At 42.0% G+C, this 23,273-nt stretch overlaps 1 protein-coding gene across 1 annotated transcript in view; it reads right to left on the reverse strand.

The window, feature by feature from the left end:
* The window catches only part of LOC125456568 (xenotropic and polytropic retrovirus receptor 1 homolog), a 310,767-nt gene that overhangs the window by 104,776 nt on the left and 182,718 nt on the right, over positions 1–23,273 (reverse strand). Inside the window, exons 6-8 of the mRNA XM_048539806.2 lie at positions 10,335–10,484; positions 5,877–5,960; positions 3,478–3,559 (exon numbers count right to left, since the gene is read on the reverse strand). Coding sequence (XP_048395763.1) covers positions 3,478–3,559; positions 5,877–5,960; positions 10,335–10,484 — 316 coding nt within the window. The remainder of the gene's footprint in view (positions 1–3,477; positions 3,560–5,876; positions 5,961–10,334; positions 10,485–23,273) is intronic.

The raw sequence follows: 23,273 nt of genomic DNA on the forward strand, positions 1-23,273 counted from the left end.
TCCTTGACCTGTCCGTCTTCCCTGGACTGACCTACCCCCTCCCTACCTCCCCACCTATACTCTCTCCACCTATCTTCTTTACTCTCCATCTTCGGTCCGCCTCCCCCTCTCTCCCTATTTATTCCAGTTCCCTCTCCCCATCCCCCTCTCTGATGAAGGGTTTAGGCCCGAAACGTCAGCTTTTGTGCTCCTGAGATGCTGCTTGGCCTGCTGTGTTCATCCAGCCTCACATTTTATTATCTTCACATTTTCCATTCACTAGTTTACAATCACAAACAGGTATCATGGTTGGTTCATCCCTCCCTAGTTTGGTGCTCCTGACGGTAACACAAATCCCTTCCATCAACTGCTGCCTCAGCTGATTCAGCACACATGAGGTAATTCATCTCCGGATGTCTTTGTCTGCATGATTCACTCTGGTTATTTTTATCTTTCCTCTGGTTTGTGGGGTCATGGTATAAAATTGTATACCACAGATGAGTCTTTTGATCCACAAAATGTCTTTTGGGAAGGGTGGAGAGATACAAAAGCCACAATATGAACAAAGGATACGTACAACTGACTCACTGCAATTCTGCGTGACAGCCTGGACACCATAATCGTGTTGGTTATATGGTAGGGCTCATAAAATGATAACTTAGCAAAAGTTGCACAGCCTCAATTTGCTAGCTACTCCCTATCTTAGTAAGTGGGAACTCAAAGGTTTCCGGCAAGAGGAGCAAGGCTGTGATGTAAATGTGAATAAAGATCATGGTAACAATGCTTGGTTTAAAATTGGCAAACATTGTTTATCCTGGTAATATTTTCTTTGAAGAATGGCAGAAACATCGCTATCAGCAACTAACTGAATCCATTATCAGCAGTACTTGGCACTTGAAACAGATGGGGAAAATGAGAAGTACAGCATATTGGAATCTGCTTAACTTTCATGTTTTCGGGATATTATCACAGCAGTATGCTTATTACTGCTTCCATTTTGTGTAATTTACTTCTGGGTTAAAATTTTGTTCATATTTAAGAAGAGAAATAGAACATCCAATAGCACGGTGGATAAAAAGTTAGGTGGATGTGAAATTGAGCTGGACAAACCATGATTCCTCTTCTGTGTGTGGAAAGTTGGCTGATCATAACTTGGCATTACAATTGCTCTCAGTCCTGTGGACCGATGGACGGAAAAACAATTTCTCACTCCTGATTCCAAACCTGCAACAGTTGCTGGAAAACATGAGTGAGTGACTGACTGACTGTGAAGTAAGAAAGAACAGGTGTGTGTTCAGGTACTATGCTTCCCACAGTTCAAATCTTCATAGTCAAGAGTCTGCAGCTGGAGGTACCAGAAGTTGACTAGTAGGATATGCCCCTCACGATGTGATAGCACCTTCACGGTGAAAGGAGAGAAAACTGGGTGGAAGGGGAAGTAAACAGGAAAGCTTTGCGGTTTTAACTAATGCAGTGTGAGCACAAATCTATCACCCCTGAAACAAGGTTGCCTTAGGAAGTCGACCCTCACTTGGTAATACAACACTTGTCTTTTAATTATCTGTTGACGGTTTACGATGCTGTTGTATCGTTCACCACTGCTTGTCTTTGAGAAGGTGGTGATGAGCCACCTTCTTGAATGCTGCAGCCCATCCAGTGTGAGGACACCTACAGTGCTGTTGCAAAGATAGTTCCAGGATTGTGACACAGTGACAGTGATGAAATGAGAATACAGATCCAAGTCTGCATGGACATTCATAGAATCAGGAGGTATGGGATACAGGGTGATTTGGCTGTCTGGATTCAGAATTGGTTGGCTGACGGGAGGCAGAGAGTGGTTGTAGATGGTAAGTATTCTGCCTGGAGGTCAGTGCTGAGTAGTGTCCCACAGGGCTCTGTTCTTGGGCCTCTGCTCTTTGTAGTTTTTATAAATGACTTGGATGAGGAGGTTGAGGGGTGGGTTAATATGTTTGCTGATGACACAAAGGTTGGAGGTGCCGTTGATAGTATCAAGGGCTACTGCAGGCTTCAGCGAGACATTGACAGTATGCAGAGCTGGGCTGAGAAATGGCAGATGGAGTTCAACCTGGATAAATGCGAAGTTATGCAGTTTTGAAGGTCGAACTTAAATGCTGAATATAGGATTAAAGGCAGGATTCTCGGCAGTGTGGAGGAACAGCGGGATCTTGGTGTTCAAGTGCATAGCTCCCTCAAAGTTGCCACCCAAGCGGATAAGGTTGTTAAGAAAGCATATGGTGTTTTGGCTTTCATTAACAGGGGGATCGAGTTTAAGAGCTGCGAGGTAATGCTGCAGCTCTACAAAATCCTGGTGAGACCACACTTGGAATACTGTGTCCAGTTCTGGTCGCCCTATTATAGGAAAGATGTGGATGCTTTGGAGAGGGTGCAAAGGAGGTTTACTAGGATGCTGCCTGGACTGGAGGGCTTGTCTTACGAGGAGAGGTTGACTGAGCTCGGACTTTTCTCTCTGGAGGGAAGGAGGAAGAGAGGTGACCTGATCGAGGTGTACAAGGTAAAGTGAGGCATGGATAGAGTCGATAGCCAGACACTTTTCCCTACGGCAGGATTGACTGCCACGAGGGGTCATAGTTTTAAGGTGTTAGGAGGAAGGTATAGAGGAGACGTCAGAGGGAGGTTCTTCACCCAAAGAGTTGTGAGCGCATGGAATACTTTGCCAGTGGTAGTTGTGGAAGCAGAGTCATTAGTGACATTTAAGCGACTGCTGGACATGCACATGGACAGCAGTGAATTGAGGGGAATGTAGGTTAGGTTATTTTATTTTTGGATTAGGATTATTCCACGGCACAACATTGTAGGCCGAAGGCTGTGCTGTACTTTTCTATGTTCTATGGTGTGTAATTTGGACGGGAATTTACAGGTTTTGGTGTTCCTATGCCTCTGCTGCCTTTACCTTTCCAGAAGGTGCAAGTATATGGATGATGCTGTTGAAGGTGCTTCGGTGCTTAGTTTCTGCAGTGCATCAAGTATCTGGTACACACTGCTGCTACTGCGCTTTCATGGTGCAGGGAGTAAACGTTTATGGTTGTCAAAGGTTGTGGGGGGTGGGGTGCATTCACAAGGGCTCTTGTGAAGGCTGTAAAAGGGCTTTAGGTGGTGGACATCCTATGTGGACTCAGTAGGTGAATTACTCATGGCAGAATTCCCAGACTGCTGTTGTTGTCAAGAAATTTATATTGACTGTTCCACTTCAGTTTCTGATTAATGATAATTAATAATAACCACCAGGTTCTTTGTTGTGGGTGAATTTAGTGATGGTAATGCCATGATGTCAAGGGGAGATGGTTAGATTCTCTCTTGCAGAAGATGGCCATTGCCTGGCAATTTTGTGGTGTAAATATTACTTGCAACGTGAGAAACAAAAATATGTTACGTCTTTATTTCAAACACATGAAACAGACACAAGCCTAATTCCTTTAGAATGCAGAAAACTAGTGCATACGTGGTCTTTACATTTACCTATGAGTATCAGAGCTGCAAGAAGTACAACAAAAATTCCAAAGTACATTCCCACCCTGAATATGGTCCACGCTGGGGCTGGCTGTAAAAAAAAGACAATGAGTTAGATAAGACAGGGTAAAGCAAGGAATTGGAATAATCCTTCAATTTGTACTGAAACAATTCTATGCCCTAAACAGTAATAATTTACACAGATGATTTCCTTGTACAAATCTTTACTTAAGTTTTAAAGTATACAAGGTACATGGGATTCAAATAATTTAACAAAAGCAATGGGATGACATTTTTGCTGGTTCTTTTGAAGGTACCAACAGCAACAAGAAAAACATGTTGCTAAAACCTAACAAATTCGAAGGAATTTTTATTCCATTCACAGGCTCTGTGTTGAACCTGTACAGAAAGCAGATCAATTAACAAGCTAAAGCTACCTTCATGTAATCATGCAGTTAGATTGTCAACACCTCCCACTTTTCAAGACTAGCTGCATTGGATCCGTACACTATAGTGTCACAGCACAGCCTGTGTTGAATTTACCTGTAAAGGAACTTGAATCAATCACCAGAATTGGAGCTAAAGTACTAAATAGGGCGTGATAAATATCAGTACATGATCATATATCCATCATTCCGTGCTTTACAGCTTGACCTTTTGTTCTTGAGCCAAGGTTTGTGCTGCTAACACCTCCTTGTCAAAGGGTTCAATATGAAGGAGCCCAGGTAGTTTCAATCCAGTTCCAAATGAATAATGATCCATAATTCAAAACTGTCCTTAATTGATAATCTCAAATGCAGTCAGATTGGTCTTGGAAATGGATTACATTTTACTGACTTTTATAGGGTTATGCTCCACAGGTAGGGTTGCTAAAGTACATTGTTGGTGAGAAGTAGTGTGTTGCTTAATTTTGCATCTCAACATTGAATACCTGACCTCGGAGTGTTCAATAATGGCAGTATAGAACATAGAACATAGAACAGTACAGCACAGAACAGGCCCTTCAGCCCACCATGTTGTGCCGACCATTGATCCTCATGGATGCACCCTCAAATTTCTGTGACCATATGCATGTCCAGCAGTCTCTTAAATGACCCCAATGACCTTGCTTCCACAACTGCTGCTGGCAACGCATTCCATGCTCTCACAACTCTCTGCGTAAAGAACCTGCCTCTGACATCCCCTCTATACTTTCCACCAACCAGCTTAAAACTATGACCCCTCGTGCTAGCCATTTCTGCCCTGGGAAATAGTCTGTACCTTAGTATGGTATGTACCTTAAAAATTGAGACAGTATGGTTTACCAGCAGCAGAAAAGAAATAAAGTTACATTTCTAAAGCACCTTTCATTTCAAGATATGATCAAACACACATGGGCCAATCAAAAGTTCAGAAGTACAGAAATTGTGAAATACATAAACCAATTAGTTTGCGAAAACCAAATGTAAACATTCCACAAACAGCAATTAGATAGATAAGCAGTTAATCTACTTTGGTTTTGCTGGTTGAGGGATAAATGTTGTCTACATACCAGGAAAAACTTCCTTTCTCTTTTACTTTGTAAAATTGAGTTAATTCGAAAATAAAAACCATTGCCTTTTACCTAACTCGAGGTGAGATCTGTTCAAAGATCACCCCTGTGATTCCTAAACCGCACTGGGTCCTGGTTTGGTAATGCCCTAGATTTAACACTGGCATTCTAATGTTTAAATTCCTCCATCCTTTTCTCTGTAACCTCCTCCAACCTTCCACAAAGACATCATTCCTCCAATTTTTACCTATTGTGTAGCTCCAATTTCTATTTTTCCTACTTGCATTTGTATTCAGATGCCTACACTTTAAGTACTGGGTTTCCCCAGCGAACATCTGTACCTAAGTATAACTTGTAGGACTCTCCCTAAAACTTAATTCTTTGAACAAGTTTTTGGTAACCTAATCTTATGTGGCGCAGAATCAAATTTTATCTACACTCATTATTCACTGATTTGTTACCCTCAGATCCTCATTTTCCTGAGGACAGCCCCATTAACTTAACTGGTCTGATCACGCAGTCCTTTGTGTTAAATAGAAGTTTTACCTTGTAGCACTGTCCGTATTTTTTTTTAATCCACAGGAGGTCCATGACCCGATACTCCACAGATAATGACAACTCTGTGTTTTAATCTTCCTGCAAAGAACTTTGTAACATTTTACTACACGAAAGGAACTTCAGAAATGCAAACTTTGCAGTCAAAAAGTGCTGTGGGGCTTTATGTGCTTCATGAGGGTACTATCAGAGCATCAGTTTAATGTCCCCTCTGAAAGCACCAGTGACAATGAGGCTCTCAGTCCTGCCTTGCAGTGTCAGTCTAGAAAAACAATGATAGAAATGAAAGTTACTGCACTAAGTTAATGTAATCAGGACTAACCTGAGCAGCTCCAAGAGGTGGTACTCGTAACCTCTTCATGGCTTTCTGCCTGTCACCTCCTTCCAATTCTGCAGTAACAAGAGCCTACCAAGCAAAACAGATCAGAATTAATCTCACTAGAATATATGAAATAAAAAGCAGTAAGTAATTGGTCAATAAATCTGAAGTAACTAATTCCACACCTGGTATATTATAATTATTTTTCTTTTTTGCGATGGTCACATTTAATGCAAATTACTAGAGGTCAATAGCAGATGTTTTATAATAGAGTAGCACACTGAGCTGTGAATGTACATAAGAGTGGCTCAAATGAAGTTGGGACTCGAGTCAGATTTTTGATATGAGCCAGTTCTGAGGAAGGGTCACTTGACCCAAAACATTAACTCTGTCTTCTTTCCACAGAAGCTGCCAGGCCTACTGAACATTTTCAGCAATTTCTACTTTTGTTTCTGATTTACAGCATCCGGAGTTCTTTCAGTTTTTATTGACACAGTTAAGTTTGGCAAACTTCCCAAGTGTTGGCTTGCTGTGCAACTGTATGAAGTGGGCTGGAAGATTTATCACAGGGGGATGGGAAACTGAGGTGTAGTTCCAGTACACAGGAGGAAGACAGTAGGGAGGACATGGACAGGATCTCACTGTCACAGGAGTGTGCCAGCAGACAGCAAACTGGTTTTAAGTGTGTCTACTTCAACGCCAGGAGTATCCGAAATAAGGTAGGTGAGCTTGCAGCATGGATAGGTACCTGGGGCTTCGATGTTGTGGCCATTTTGGAGACATGGATAGAACAAGGTCAGGAATGCATGTTGCAGGTTCCAGGGTTTAGATCTTTCATTAAGATGAGGGAAGGTGGTAAAAGAGGGGGAGGTGTGGCTTTGTTAGTCAGGGACAATATAACAGTGGCTGAAAGAACTTTTGATGAGGACTAGTCTACTGAGGTGGTTTGGGCTGAGGTCAGAAACAGGACAGGAGAGGTCACTCTGCTGCGAGTTTTTTTATAGGCCTCCGCAAAGCTCCACATCTCTGGATGAGAGGATTGGCAAAACGATTCTGGGCAGGAGTGAAAGGAACAGGGTGGTCATTTTGGGAGAATTTAACTTCCCTAACATTGACTGGAATCGTAATAACTCTAGTACGTCGGATGGATCAGTTTTTGTCCAATGTGTGCAGGATGGCTTCCTGACACAGTAGGTCGAAGGGTCGACAAGAGGGGAGGCCATATTGGATCTGGTACTTAGTAATGAACCAGGCCAGGTGTTTGATTTAATGGTAGGTGAGCACTTTGGAGCGAGTGACCATAATTCGGTTATGTTTACTTTAGCAATGGAAAGGGATAGGATCATGCCACAGGGCAAGAGTTATAGATGGGGGAAGGGCAATTATAATGTGACTAGGCAAGACTTAGGAGGCATAGAATAGGGTAGCGACATGTGGAGCTGGTTTAAGGAACAGATATTGCGAGTCCTCGATAGGTATGTCCCTTTCAGGCAGGGAGGAAGTGATAACGGAAGGGAACCGTGGTTTGCTAAAGAAATTATATCTCTTGTTAAGTGGAAGAGGGAGGCTTATGTGAAGATGAGACGAGATGGTTCAGATGAGGCGATAGAGAGTTACAGATTAGCTAGGAAGGATTTAAAGAGAGTTAAGAAGAGCAAGGCGGGGATATGAGCAGACATTAGCAGGTAGAATAAAGGAGAACCCTAAAGCATTCTATAGGTATGTGAGGAATAAGAGGATGACTAGGGTAGGAACAGGGCCAGTCAAAGACAGAGGTGGGAAGTTGTGTGTGGATCCTGTGGAGATTGGAGAGGTCCTAAATGAATATTTCTCATCTGTTTCCACTCAGGAAGAGGAGAATATTGTAGAGGAGAAGACGGAGTTACAGGCTTCCAGAATTGAAAGGATTGAGGTTAGTAAGGAGGAGGTGTTATTAATTTTAGAAGATGTGAAGGTAGATAAATCCCCTGGGCCAGATGGGATTTTTCTGAAGATTCTCTGGGAAGCTAGGGAGGAAGTGGCGGAGCCTTTGGCCTTGGTCTTTGAGTCCTCATCGTCTACAGGTTTAGTACCAGAGGACTGGAGGATTGCAATTGTTACACCCTTGTTCAAGAAGGGTAGTAGAGATGACCCAGGTAATTATAGACCTGTGAGCCTTACGTCTGTTGTAGGAAAAGTTTTGGAAAGGATTATAACAGATAAGATTTATAATCATCTAGCAAACAACAATTTGATTGGCGATAGACAGCATGGATTCGTCAAGGGCAGGTCGTGTCTCACAAAACTCATTGAGTTTTTTGAGAAGGTGACCAAGCATGTGGGTGAGGGTAGGGCAGTTGACGTGGTGTACATGAACTTGATAAGGCTCCACATGGCAGGCTATTGGAGAAAATGCGGAGGCATGGTATTGAGGGAGATTTAGCAGTTTGGATTAAAAACTGGCTTTCTGTAAAAAGGCAACGAGTGGTGGTTGATAGAAAATATTCAGCCTGGAGTCCAGTTACTAGTGGTGTGCCTCAAGGATCTGTTTTGGCACCACTGCTATTTGTCATTTTTATAAATGACTTAGACGCAGGCATAGGTGGATGGGTTAGTAAGTTTGTAGATGACACTAAAGTCGGTAGAGTGGTAGACAGTGTGGAAGAATGTTGCAGGTTGCAGGGAGACTTGGATAAACTGCAGAATTGGGCTGAAAGTTGGCAAATGGAGTTCAATGCGGATAAATGTGAGGTGATTCACTTTGGGAAGAATAATAGGAAGCCACAATACTGGGTCAATGGAAAGATTCTTGGTAGTGTGGATATGCAGAGGGATCTTGGTCTCCATGTACATAGATCCCTGAAAGTTGCCACCCAGGTTGATAGTGCTGTTAAGGCGGCGTACGGTGTGTTAGGTTTTATTGGTAGACGGATTGAGTTCCGGAGCCGTGATGTCATGCTGCAACTGTACTAAATGCTAGTGCGGCCTCATTTGGAATATTGCATGCAGTTCTGGTCGCCCCATTACAGGAAGGATGTGGAAGCATTGGAAAAGGTGCAGAGGAGATTTACCATGATGTTGCCTGGTTTGAAGCAAAGGCCTTTGAAGAAAGGCTGAGGGACTTGGGTCTGTTCTCATTGGAGAGAAGCAGGTTAAGACGGGATTTAATAGAGACATACAAGATATTCAGAGGATTAGATAGGGTGGACAGTGAAAGTCTTTTTCAGAGATTGACGACTTCAGCTTGTGCAAGGGGGCATAGCTACAAATTGAGGGGTGATAGATTTAAGACGGATATGAAAGGCAGGTTCTTTACTCAGAGAGTGGTAAGGGCGTGGAACGCCCTGCCTGCCAATATAGTTAACTCAGCCACTTTAGGGGCATTGAAACAGTCCTTGGATAAGCAGATGGATGATGATGGGATAGTTTAGGGGGATGGGCTTAGATTAGTTCACAGGTCGGCGCAACATCGAGGGCCGAAGGGCCTGTTCTGCGCTGTATTGTTCTATGTTCTTACTACGCTCACCCAGTCCTCAGCAGAAATTGTCCTCATTATTATGCTGTGATTCTGTAAATCATTCTATTTGTTTAATTCAGATTTGAATATGTAACCTACGGGTTCCTGGTCTAGCACTATAAACACTATTACATTAATTCAAGGTGAGGTTGTGTGCTTATGAACTCATGGAATTAAACAAAATAGTACCACATTAGAAGTGATGTTGGCTGGTTAGCCTGAAACACATTAGGCAAAATAAATTTACATCAAGAATACCAGGATTATTCTCCCTGAAGAAAAGAAGATTTGAGAGATGCTTAAAGTTATGAACAATCCTGATGGTTGATTAGCAACCAGAAGAAAAACATGTTGTCTAACTGGCAAAGATCGAGAGGACAGAGGTGATAACAATAATTTGAATGTATTGCTTGAATGGGTGGTGGAATCAGATTCACAATTAATTTTAAAAATTGAACTGTATAGATATTTTGAAGAGATTAACTGAGGAAGTGGAATAATTGGATCATTCTTTTAAAGTGCTGACCCATCCAGGAAGGGCTGAATGTTCTTTATCAGTGCTGGGAGTTTCTTTAAGTAAATGAGGAACACTTAGCAAGAATTCTGGGATTATGTGTCGTGGTACGTGGCGAAGATGCTTAAACATCTTTGTAATTTCCCTATACATGTGCTTCTCTAAATCTTGCTGTCTAGTCAGAGGCCTTTAGAATATAACCAGTACTGTAGTGATATGTCTTGCTTCCTAATAAGAGACAGCAAATACACGGTTACAGGCTCACTAGTAAAGCACTGAAATGGAGGTGGTTATTTCAGCAGAGATTGGGAAATACTTCATGCTGTGGCCAATGAACTTTGTCAAGAAAATGTGAGTTCCTAGCATTGTTGAATCTGTGGACAGAGCACTTTAAACAAGATTGTTAGACCTTGGTTCTATTTGACTGTGTGGAACACTCTTTTCCTCTTACCTCTGTTTCACTGATCAGCTGGGTGATCTTCTTGCAGGTATAGAATGGAGCCACCTCTACATGTGCCACTCTCCAATCAGCACCACGGCTTGTCTCCAACATTTTATCATGTTTTTTCAGAATCTTTCTAAAACCAGTGAAATTCAGATTCTGCAAGAAGGTAAAGCAGCAAGCAGTTAAAAGGAGCACTTATTGGTTGTTGGCACAATTATCACATGGTTACCGCCTTTCGGTTGTATTCCAGACATAGAATAATCTGGTTAACTCTTGACTGAACTCTGAAGTGGTCAAGCAAGCCACTGAGTTGTATAAAATTGCAGCGAAGATGTATAGACATTGAACACAGCATTTGGTCGCCCAACCAGATGACCCAGCAGAGATGTGTTCATTAAGACATTTTGGGAATTATGCTCGACTTGGGAAAACCTTCCCATAGTATAGCCGAACACTCAAGCGCCTCTATTGCCATTACAAGGTAACCTCAATCTCATCTCACCCAAAGAAATCTCATGGCATAAGGTCAACCATGGGCAAGAAAACTTCCTGATAATCATTTCCTTTGGCTGGGGAATCAGTACTCCAACACGTTCAACATCACTTGGTAGAAGTAGAATGGCTTGGAATATTTTCCGGGTGAGAGTCTTTAATGTTCACCAGCAAGAATGGCTCAATAACCTTATTAGTGACTGAAACTTGAGTTCTGAATAAAAAGGTGGTCAGACTAGACCTACTGCAAATGATGAGAGAAAATAGTTGAATGAGACAACACTCTCAAGGAAGTTCCAGCCAGACCTCGTCCTCACCAATCTCTCTGTCACAGTACATCTATCTGGATCATCACACACATCTCGCAGAAACGAACCCCTTCACAATCAGAACACCTTGCATGCTATTGAGCAGTATTTCTACTTCTGTAAGGCTTTTGACAAAGTCTTGCAAGGGAGACTGATTAAGGTGGAAACAGACTGTGGGATCCAGGACAATTTGGTAATTAGATCCAAAATTGGTTTAGTAGAATGAAGCAGATAATTGAAGTTTAGTTTCGTAACTGGAAGCCTGTGTCCAGTGGCATAACAGAGCTCAGTGCTATATCCACTAATAATTTAGACATCAACGTAGGAGTGTGATCAATATGTTTCCAGATTACATGAAAATTAGTGGTGTAGTTAATAGCGAGGAGAAGCACCTGACGCAGATGGGTTGGTCAAATTGGCAAAACAGTGGAAAATACAATTTAATCTTGCAAAATTTGAGGTAATGTATTTTGGGAGGACTAACAAAGCAAGAGAGTACACTTTGAATGACAGGACCTCAGAGTACAGAAGATCAGGGAGGCCTTGGTGTGCATGTCTGTAGATCCCTGAAGGCAACAGGGCAAATATATAAAGGTGGCTAAGAAGAGACATGGGATACTTGCCCATATTATCTGAGGCATTGAATACAACAGCTGGGAGGTTATAGCTGAGAGGGACCTGATTGAAGTATACAAAATTATGAGGGGAATAGACAGGCTTGACAGGGAGAAACATTTCCTCTTAATAAAGAGGTCAATAATCAGGGGTTATATATTTGGAACTCACTGCCTGAAAGAGTAGTAGGGGTGGGAAACCCTCAAAACATTTAAGTGTTATTTAAACAAACACATGAAATGCCACAGGAAATAAGACATGTGCTGGAAAATGGGATTAGAGTAGATAGGTGCTTGATGACTGGCACAGGCACACGGGCCAAAGGGCCTCTTTCCACTCTGTAAAACTCTTTGAGCTCTATTTCTAGGATTCCAGCTGAGACAGATTCAAAATGGATTAAACAGCTCAAAACTGGGCTAGACATCTACGAAGCTCTTGTTCCATTGTCATCAGCAGAATTGCATTCACCCCCAATCTATCACTGTCAAACAACCACCAAATCAGAGGAACAACACTGGTCGAGTGTGAAAGACCATATTAGGTACAGCATCTAGCATACCTGAAAAGAGATGCTAACCTCATTCAGGTATACAATTACATCTGTGCGAAGCAGCAAAATTAGGATGCTGTCTATAGAGATAAGTAGTCTCATAATCATACGACCTGCAGCCTGTAACACCCAGTCATGAATGGGTGGTGAACCATGAAACAACCAATGGAAAAGTGCCTAACGAGGGCAACCCCATGCTTGATGATGGAAGTGTTCAACATGTGAATGGAAGGCAAAATTCCAGTGGGCATGAGCATGTTCAGGCAGATGTAGGTGATCCAATTTGCTCCGCTCCTAACTTCTCCACAATCACAGATGTTACCATTCAGCCATTTAGATTCGCTCTAGATGCTAATAAGGAATCGCTGAGTATAATGGATACACCAAAGGTTAGTCAAAGGAAAATAGTTGTGTTTGTTGGAGGAAAATCACCCAAGTCCAGGGCATTGTTGCAGGAATTTCTCTTGGCAGTATCCTAGCCTCAAATGCCCTGCATGTATTAAGACTGACAAAATTGACAGAAGGGACTGATAAATAACACTAATACCAGACAAATGCCAGGCAATTACCATCTCTAAGAAGAATGAGCCCAACCATCTCCTCATGACATTTAATGGTACTACCACCATCAAATCCTCAACGAACATCTTGGTGGGTCCATATTATCCAAAAGCAGAACTGGGCCAGACACATAACTACGCCAACCACTGGAGCAAGGGGTCAGAAGTTTGGCTTTCGCCACCGGGTGATTCAACTCATGACTCCCCTAAGTCAATCCAAGTCAGGGGCATAAGGAAGACTTACCACTTTCTGAATGCAGCTCCAGCAATACTCAACACAGCATATCTATTCAGCCCTCAACCTGAAACATTCACTTCTTCTACTCAGAGATAGTAAGAACTGTCGATGCTGGAGTCTGAGATAATACAGCGTGGAGTTGGAGAAACACAACAGGCTAGGCAGCGTTAAAGGTGCAGGAAAGCTGATGTTTTGGGTCGGGACCCTTCTTCAGAAATGGGAGAGGGAAAGGGGGCTCTGAAATAAAGAGAGAGGGGGTGTTGGGCTGGAAAAGGAAGGTGGGAAGGTGATAGCAGGTAGTAGTGGGGACTGGTCAGTGAGGTGGGAGGAGCGAATTCTTCTGCCAGCAGTTTCTGCAACAGCAGCTCTCCAAGCCTTAATCACCTCGAAGATCAAGAGCAGCAGTCACATGGGAAAATCAGGACCTTCAAGCTCCCCCTCAAGTTATACACAACCCTAACCAAATATGTCGCTGTCCTTTCATTATTACTTGGAAAAAATCCTGGAACTCCCTATTCTAAAAGCACTGCACAAGTACCATATGGACTACAACGGACCATCATCATTTTCCTGACGGCTAGTAGACATGGCCAATGATTACCATGCTAATAATGTCCACATTCTATGAATGAAAGTAAATGACTGCTGAAAGGAGTTACCTGCGAATGAAACAGCAGGAGAAACAATTTTGCAACCACAGCTGAGACCCGAACTGCACCTGAGACCCTAGAGTGATTAAGTACAGTTAACAGTCTAAAATGTCATATCTTCCACTAGTGAGCATAAATAAGTTCAGTGAATACGAAATAATGAGCAGGGGTTCTGTCTGTTTCTTAAAAAGTACAACGATACAGGCTTGCAACGGAACCTCTCTCTTCTGCAAAGCTGATTGCTGATACCATCAATGGAATACCGAATACTGGCAAAGAGCTAAAAAGGGAAATTATTTTTTATCAAAATATTCTGCAGACAGATATCAATACATTAATATTGCTGTCAACTTTAAGATGAGATTTATAAAATTCCAAGAAAATTACGAGAGAGGTAAGTAATTTGTACCATCTTAATCCATCTCACCAAAAAGCCTAAAGTTTTCACAACACAGCGCCCAACTGGGTTTACTTAAATGCACGGTTTGTGTTTTCACGAATCCTTCCAGGAGCCTAAATTGTGCAGTGACATTGTGAGGAAATCACCTTCCTAATATCAGTCTTAAATTTTCCCCTTCAGCCAGTTTAATCTTTCAACTCTTGTTCTACGATTGCAATAGATTTCAAGTTAACTTCTCAGACTTACCTTGTCCACATCATTGTCTGAACTCTCTACAAAATGACCTCTCGTAATCTTTCCAAGCTGAAAGCCTCAATGCTATCCTAATCTTTCTTCCCAATTTAGACCTCTGACGTCACATTCACACTCGTGATTTTTCTCTATACGGCCTGCTTCAATGGCTCCCTTGTATCTCAGTGGCAATAATTAGCCACAGCACTGGAGTTGGAGTTGACTAGAGCATTGTATAGATTGTTTATAGTCTCCTTTGATTTTAACTTGACTGTTGAGTTGTTTCACAGAACGTGAGAATGACACAGCACAACAGGCAGCCATTCAGCCCACTGCACCCATGCCGGTCTTTAAAACAGCAGTCCAAATTAGCCTCCATTCTCTTGACTATCCTCCATAGCCTTGTAAATCCTTTGCCAACAATTATTTCCTTAGTATCCTTTCAATAGTTACTACTGAAAGTGCTTCCACAATCTCATCAGGACACATATTGCAGAACAATAAGTTACTGTTAAATTTTGCAGTGTCGCTGGTTCTTTTGCCAAACACCTCAAAGGTATAGTTCAACATTCTATCGGTATTACAGACCAATGACTTGCCTCCAGTCTACCAATATCTTGTTTACTGCTTCCTATGAACAGTACCTTGTATTTGCCTGCATGAAATTTCATCGGCAAATTCATATTTTTCCCCTGCTTGGTGAAGTTTCTTTGGAGAAATCACCGGTAGGGAAGGGAAGGCTGCTCATCTGAGGACAGACTCTTTCAGTTTGACATGGAGCTGTAAATCTCCACTGGCCTTGGAAGCAACCCAAACCTGGTTCAATTCAACCGTATACAATGACTGAGCCATTCTCCTTGTAGCAACTATGAAACGGAAGTCCCAAAAGGCAGCAAGTCTCCACCACCCCATCCAAACAACAATATTTCCACATTCCTACCCATCTGTTATTCCACAGAGTAGTTTAAGTTTTGAATTCTCTCATACCCTCGTGATTATTTATTGACATTAATAAAAAGTTCTGCAGTGATTGAACTATTATTGTACTTCAAAACATTGATAGCAATGTCACTGCAGGATTCATCAAATAGCCAGTAATTTCATTTCAATTTGTAGAAACATCCATGGAATTGACAATTCTTTTCAATATTTGCTGTATTTTGCTACTTATAGTGGAACTGTAATTTCTCTCTTTATCCTGGTAGTTACTACAAGATATCAGTAATTGTCCTCCTTAGTCTTTGTACAATACTCTATCATATCTGTCAAGGTAAATTCCATTTCTTTCATTGTCACTGAGCTGGCTCCAAACTGCACTGTCCGAGTTACCTACACCAGACGGACTGTAGCAGTTACTACCTTCTCAAGGGCAATTAGAGATAGGTAGTAAATGCTGGCCTTGCTCGCAATATCTACATTCCATGAATGAACACATTTAAAGTTCACAGATTTTACTGACAATTGAATCAATCTTTTCACTGGGTGTTTTTCAGTTTAGTGATCCTTGTTTGCAGGTTCTCTGTAAGCTGTACAATAGCAGTCATCATGATATATTTTTCACCTTTACCTGCCTGACTGGCTTCCACTTCCAATTTGAGCAAAGGATTTCACTCAGAAATGTTAATATTTTCTTTTGGTCCCTAGCAGTATGTTCCAGAACTTGCTGTTTGTTTTTAATTGGGATGCTACTTAGAATGAGAAAATACTAGAAAACCTGAGCTTTTTGTTACTAGAATGAGGCCTTGCCCAAGACCCAGGGTCAATAGAAGCAGACGGTTTCTAGTCGTTGTAGTTTCAGGAAAGAAGGCAGATGTGATTAAATGCAAGACACATGGAACATAGGGCAGGAGAAACTTAACAGACGGCTGCAAGGCTCTGGGATTCTGTTCTAGGTTGCGTGGTTAAGCAAATATATCAAAGGAAAATAAGTTGAAGAGATCTAGCTATGGTAGTCAGAGTGAAGATATAAGAATGTGGAATCAAATCAATGGCATTATGATGGCTTGATGTTTGAAGGAAGTAGATAAGAGCAACCTTGTTATTTTGACACCATAGTGATTATTCAGGAAACAGTAACCATCTTGGGGTGACCTAAAACAATGGAACAGCAAGCAGTGAAATAAAGCAAACACTGCACAGTGAGATAAAATAATCACAGAAATGTCCAACTCTTGCTGAATGCATTTTTCAAAGTATTTGCACCTGATCTCCTGCTGTCCTATCTATTTAAACAATTTTTTTTTGAAAAACGAGTTTACAGGAGCACGAGAAAATGGAAACAACCAATTTTATTTAGGGCCCTTAATTTCTTTTGCTCACAGCAACATCCAGGAGATGGATTACTAATTCCTGGAAACTCCAAGACAATCTCAGGTGGCCAGTAACATTACGGCTGGGAGAAAAAAAATCAAATTAGCATCAACCAACAATGAAAAACAGAAAAGGCTTAGCCCAGAGTGAGATAAAGTGATCAGGCAAGATAATTTGAAAAAGTGTTTTAAAACCATAAGACATAGGACTGGAAGTAAGGCCATTAGGCCCATTAAGTCCATTCTACCATTTAATCATGGCTGATGGGCATTTCAACTCCACTTACCCGCACTCTCCCCATAGCCCTCAATTCCTTGCGAGATCAAGAATTCATCAATCTCTGCCATGAAGACATTTAATGTCCCAGCCTCCACTGCACTCTGTGGCAATGAATTCCACAGGCCCACCACTGTCTGGCTGAAGAAATGTCTCCTCATTTCCATTCTAAATTGACCCCCTCTAATTCTAAGGCTGTGTCCACCGGTCCTAGTCTCCCTGCCTAACGGAAACAACTTCCTAGTGTCCACCCTTCCTAAGCCATGCGTTATCTTGTATGTTTTTATTTGATCTCCCCTCAACCTTCTAAACTCTAATGAATACAATCCCAGGATCCTCAGCCGTTCATCGTACGTTAGGCCTACCATTCTGGGGATCATCCGTGTGAATCTCTGCTGGATACGCTCCAGTGCCAGTATGTCCTTCCTGAGGTCTGGGGCCCAAAATTGGACAAAGTATTCTAAATGGGGCCTAACTAGAACTTTATAAAGTCTCAGAAGCATATCGCTGCTTTTATATTCCAACGCTCTTGAGATAAATGACATTACATTTGTTTTCTTAATCACGGACTCAACCTGCAAGTTAACCTTTAGAGAATCCTGGACGGGCACTCCCAGAACCCTTTGTACTTCAGCTTTATGAATTTTCTCACTGTTTAGAAATTAGTCCATGTCTGTATTCTTTTTTCCAAAATGCAAAACCTCACATTTGCTCATGTTGAATTTCATCAGCCATTTCCTGGGCCACTCTCCTCAACTGTCTAAATCTTTCTGCAGCCTCCCCACCTCCTCAGTACTACGTGCCTGTCCACCTAACTTTGAATCATCGGAAAATTTCGCCAGAATGCACCCAGTCACTTTATCCAGATACTGAGCACCAACTAGGAGTCAATAAGGCCACACTGACTCTGAAGTAGGCAGCTAAACTGGATAGTGGAAGAAATAAAAGCACAACAACTGTACTAGATACAAAAACTGTACTAAATGCAAAAAGAATTTACAAAGATGAAACCAGAACTGAGTTTTTAATCTCAGAGAAGACTAAACATGCTGGAGATGTATTTTTTTGATACAAATGTAGGAACTGGACTGATCAGAGTTCTTTAGGATTTGAAAGCATTTCAAAAGGAAAATGTGGAGAACATAACACCCACTTTTGGGAGAGAAGTCTAAAAATATGCTGGATTTTCACACAGAGACGGAAACTGGAACAAGGTCTATTAATATTGCAAATCTGCCTCTGTTGGGAAACTGACTCAGATTTTTGTGGGTGACCATTAATAGACATGAATTTGGTTTCTCTGACATTGCTAGTGGGGGGCATGAACGGAGGCGAGTCAGATGAAGTCAGGGAATGATTCAGGCAACCATCACTGGGCCTGCTGGTTGTCTAGAGGAACAGATTTTGTGGCAAAGTCTGTTTCACTACACCACAGGGTTACAAGATGTCCATGATGAACTGGAGGTCTGGCATAAAGAGCAACAAGGAGGAGATTCTCTTTGCAGAGGGTGGCAAGAGGAAGTCACCTCTGAGCCTGTAATAAATCTAACATGTGACCCGATCTTGGTAAAGAAGGAGGCAGCTGTGACTTGGGTGATGCAGAGGTGTGCAGCCACTTTAAGAGTGCACGCAGTTCCACATTGACAATACAAAGGTGGCTATGACCTGCCTGGAGAGTGACAATCTTTTTTCACACTGTTAGTCAGTCATCTACAATCTACAAATATCTTTGCTTCTCCCTGTAGATCTTGTACTTGGGGTAACATTTTCTTTGTATCCCCTAGACCTCTTTTGTAGTCCTGAGATACCTGATGTTTTGTTTTGCTACATACAATGGCCTCAATTTCTGAGGGCATAGCACCCATCTCCAGATGTGGATGAGAGATAATCTCAGGTGGTACTCAGGGAATCTAAACAGCTCTGTCCACTGTTCTGAAACCATTAGATGGCAAAAGGGTAACAATCCCTCAACCTGGAAATAATCTTAATTCTGACTCCTTCCCTGACCTTCGGTGGGTTACTACAATCTATCCTTCAGAGAAAAACTCCTCTACCTATGTTCAGCCATAAAACATACCTTCATTAACCATCCCGACCTCCATGACTTGTCTGTTTATCTGCTGCTCAACGCAAATCGTCTCCAAAAGATGGGTTTTTAACAACTCCTCAATGATACTGATTGAGCACATTTTCACCCAGAACACAGAAAAAGACCCTTCAACCCACCAAGTCCGCACTGATCAAAAATAACCACCTAACTATGCTCATGCTATTTTTGAGGACTTGGTTGATAGCTGCGTATGTCTTGGCATTGCAAGTGCATATCTAAATACTTCTTTAATGTTCTGAGAGTTTCTGCCTCTATCTGCTTACAGATTCCCTGAGCTCCAGATTCCCACCAGCCTCTGCATGAAAATGCTTTTCCTCATGTCCTCCAAACTTCCTGCCTCAGACCTTAAATCCTATGCTTTCGGGTCACTCATCCCTCCAACAAGGGGAAAAATTTCTTCCTCTCTACTCTGTTATACTCAATGTTATACATCTCAATCATGTCCCCTTTCAATCTCATCTGCTCTAAGGAAAAAACCCCTGCCAGTCCAATCTCTCCTCATGACAAACTCTCCATCTCAGACAACATCTTAGTAAATCTCTTCTGTACCCTCTCCAGAGCAATCATATCTGTCCTATAATGTAAATTCCAGAATGGCACACAATGCTCAGCTGTGGCCTAACCAACCTTCTATACAAATCAAACACAACCTTAAACGCAATGCTTCAGCTAATAAAGGCAAGTATCCCATATGTCTTCTTAACTGCTTTATCCATCTATCCTGATAACTTGAGGGACCAACATACATGAACACCAAAGTCGCTCCGATTCTCAGTGATTCCCATGGTCCTGCCATTCATCATTAATTCCCTTACCTATTTTGTTCTGCACAAATGCATCTCCTCATACTTACAGATGTAGGACATCCCAGCTTTTCCCACAGAGTGGGGGACTCAATTACTAGGGGTCATGAGTTCAAAATGAGAGGAGGAAAGTTTAAGGGAGATGTGCGTGGAAAGTTCTTTACACAGAGGGTGGTGGGCACCTGGAACGGGTTGCCAGGGGAGGTGGTAGACGCAGACACGTTAGCGTCTGTTAAGATATATTTGGACAGGTACATGGATGGGCAGGGAGCAAATGGACACAGACCGTTAGAAAATAGATGACAGGTTAGACAGAGGATCTTGATCGGCGCAGGCTTGGAGGGCCGAAGGGTCTGTTCCTGTGCTGTAGGTTTCTTTGTTTCTTTGTCTTTGCTTATCTGAATGAACAAAGCCACTTCCACTTTCTTCTAGCTGACCAACTCTGTTTTGGCCTAGTTTGGGCTCTGTCAACCCGACAATAGCTGTCAAATATTAGGTTACCAATAAAACAGAAGCAACCTCTTAACTTAGAGCATTAAGATATGCTACACTCAATATGTTCAATTCAATAATCGCCAAGTCGCGGCTACAACATTAGCCCACCTTCAATTTTGTCACAACTTCAGTATAAAAATAAAATGAGGAAATGGGTAGCACAAAGTTATATTTCTCTGCTGCAAAAATGATTTGCAAGCTTAGAGTAACACCGAACTCATGCTTGTGCTCGTTTGTTAACAATTTGTCCAAATGTTCATCACAAGTAGAGAAATAACAGAATCAAACGATCCTACTTGATATCAACTAATCAGAGAATCCATAAGGAGATAATAGATAGCACTCTCTCTCGAGTGTCAACCCCAAGTAGTGGACTTGGACCAAAGCAACTACAGAGTGATCAGATTCAGGACCATCCTGGACCTTTTACTTGAAATATGAAAGGAACCAACAAGCAAACAAAATTGCAGGAAGTGTGCCTTGATGTCAACCAGCAGAGAGATTAATGATTGCATTAAAGTTGCCTCTTTGGAGAACCAGAAACTTAGAATGCAAAAGCATTACTGGAATGGGGAGGGAGCTCTACTCTCGGGTACAAGATTTCTCTATCTACTTTCCCCTTCCCAAACAAAACCTATGCAGCAATAGGAGTGCAATGTAATAGTGATCTGACAGTAAGCATTTATCTTTTCTTTCACTATTACGTGCGCTGGCCGGGCAGCATTATTGATTTGTATTCTTCTGCAATTTATCGCTTCATCCATAATTGTCCTTCCACTTTGCAATGAGTGACTTTAATGCAATTGCTTGCAAACAACACTGCGTAAATCCCCTGTAGTTCCCAATCATTCCAACTGACAGGAATGTATTCAGACCATGGAAGTGCAAAGTCAAAGTCTAGCAACATTCACACACACAGCACCATCTTCACTCAATGTTATAGAATACCTGCCATGACAAATGATTATTTTTGAAGCCACAACTGCCTATCAGTTACACATTTGAGATTAGATCGATACAAGAAATGCTCATTCAGTGCGCAAAGACCCAGAAGCAAGCTTTTCCTGTTGATTGTAATTCTGAGCAGTAAGCTATGTGAAAATAACATATAACAGTCAGAAAGAACTAATGTTTATGAAATTGAGAGTTGAATGAATCTCCAACTTTCCTGCAGTTGCTGGTTCTAAAAGACCTTTAACAGCTCTGCTATGAAATATATTTGTAAAGATAGTCTGTTTAGAATGCCATTTATACATTTTTTTTGACTTGCACATGATCACACTTATTTTGTTAAAAAACAAATAATCAGGCAAGATTTTTCAGAATTCTATTCTCCCCAAAGCGCGAACTTGTGTGAACATTGAAAGAGGTTGAGCTTTAGTAAGCGGGTCCTGCACAGTTAAGTAGCTCATTGCCACAACATGGTCTTCGATATAAAGAAGGGGTTAACATAATCAAGTTGGCAGGCTGTGGGCACTTTTGTGACAGCAGGTGAGTTTAAGAAGAAAGAGATAAACTCCCAAGCACATGAACTCCTTAAGACTCTTTTGACTACTTTATCTGCATGCTGCCCCTCACTGACATCATCTGGAAACAAAGTTAGGCTCCATATGTATTGATGGCGGCCAAATGCATCTTACCACCATCTCTCTTGACCCCTCTACAGTCTGATTTGCTCTGCTGCTCATTCAGCTTCAAGCACTAGATAAGCAAAATCTTCTTCAACTAAAAATTTAACAATACTAAAGCCATTGACTTCATTTCCTTTCACAAACTCTCTTTGCTAGTTGATGACACTATCCAGGACCTTTGTCATTCTAAGGCTGAACCAAACTGTTTATAACCTTGCTGTCGTATGCTGCACTGAGCTGAGCTGAGCTTCTGACCCCAAGTACTCTCCATTACCAAGACACCCTGGTATCAATGTCAGTTCAACAGCTGTTGAAACTATCATCTATGCCTTTGTTACCTCCAGATTCAGCTAACGCAACGTTCTTTGACCAGCCTCCCACCATGCTTTCCTTCTGGATTTCAGTTTATTCAAAATTCTGCTGCCTGAATTCCGATGCTAAATTCAACCATCATCCCTGTACTTGCTGCACTGCATGGATTTCCAAATTAGCAACATCGCGAAGTTAAAAATTCTCAGCTTGGTTTTCAAATCAGTTCATGGTTGCTGTTCTTCACAGCTCTGAAATATCCTTTTATAAGGCAGGATTCTCAGCAGTGTGGAGGAACAGCGGGATCTTGGTGTTCAAGTGCATAGCTCCCTCAAAGTTGCCACCCAAGTGGATCGGGTTGTTAAGAAAGCATATGGTGTTTTGGCTTTCATTAACAGGGGGATCGAGTTTAAGAGCCACGAGGTTATGCTGCAGCTCTGCAAAACCCTGGTGAGACCACACTTGGAACACTGTGTCCAGTTCTGGTCGCCCTATTATAGGAAAAATGTGGAGGCTTTGGAGTGGGTGCAAAGGAGGTTTACTAGGATGCTGCCTGGACTGGAGGGCTTGTCTTACGAGGAGAGGTTGACTGAGCTCGGACTTTTTTCTCTGGAGAGAAGGAGAAAGAGAGGTGACCTGATCAAGGTGTACAAGGTAATGACAGGCATGGATAGAGTCGATAGCCAGAGACTTTTCCCCAGGGCAGGATTGACTGCCACGAGGGGTCCTAGTTTTAAAGGTGTTAGGAGGAAGGAATAGAGGAGACGTCAGAGGGACGTTTTTCACCCAGAGAGTTGTGAGCGATGAAATATTTTGCCAGTGGTAGTTGTGGAAGCAGAGTCATTAGTGACATTTAAGTTACTGCTGGACATGCACATGGGCAGCAGTGAATTGAGGGGAATGTAGGTTAGGTTATTTTATTTTTGGATTAGGATTATTCCACAGTACAACATCGTGGGCCGAAGGG

The sequence above is a fragment of the Stegostoma tigrinum genome, chromosome 8, assembly GCF_030684315.1.
Source record: "Stegostoma tigrinum isolate sSteTig4 chromosome 8, sSteTig4.hap1, whole genome shotgun sequence".
Taxonomy (NCBI): domain Eukaryota; kingdom Metazoa; phylum Chordata; class Chondrichthyes; order Orectolobiformes; family Stegostomatidae; genus Stegostoma; species Stegostoma tigrinum.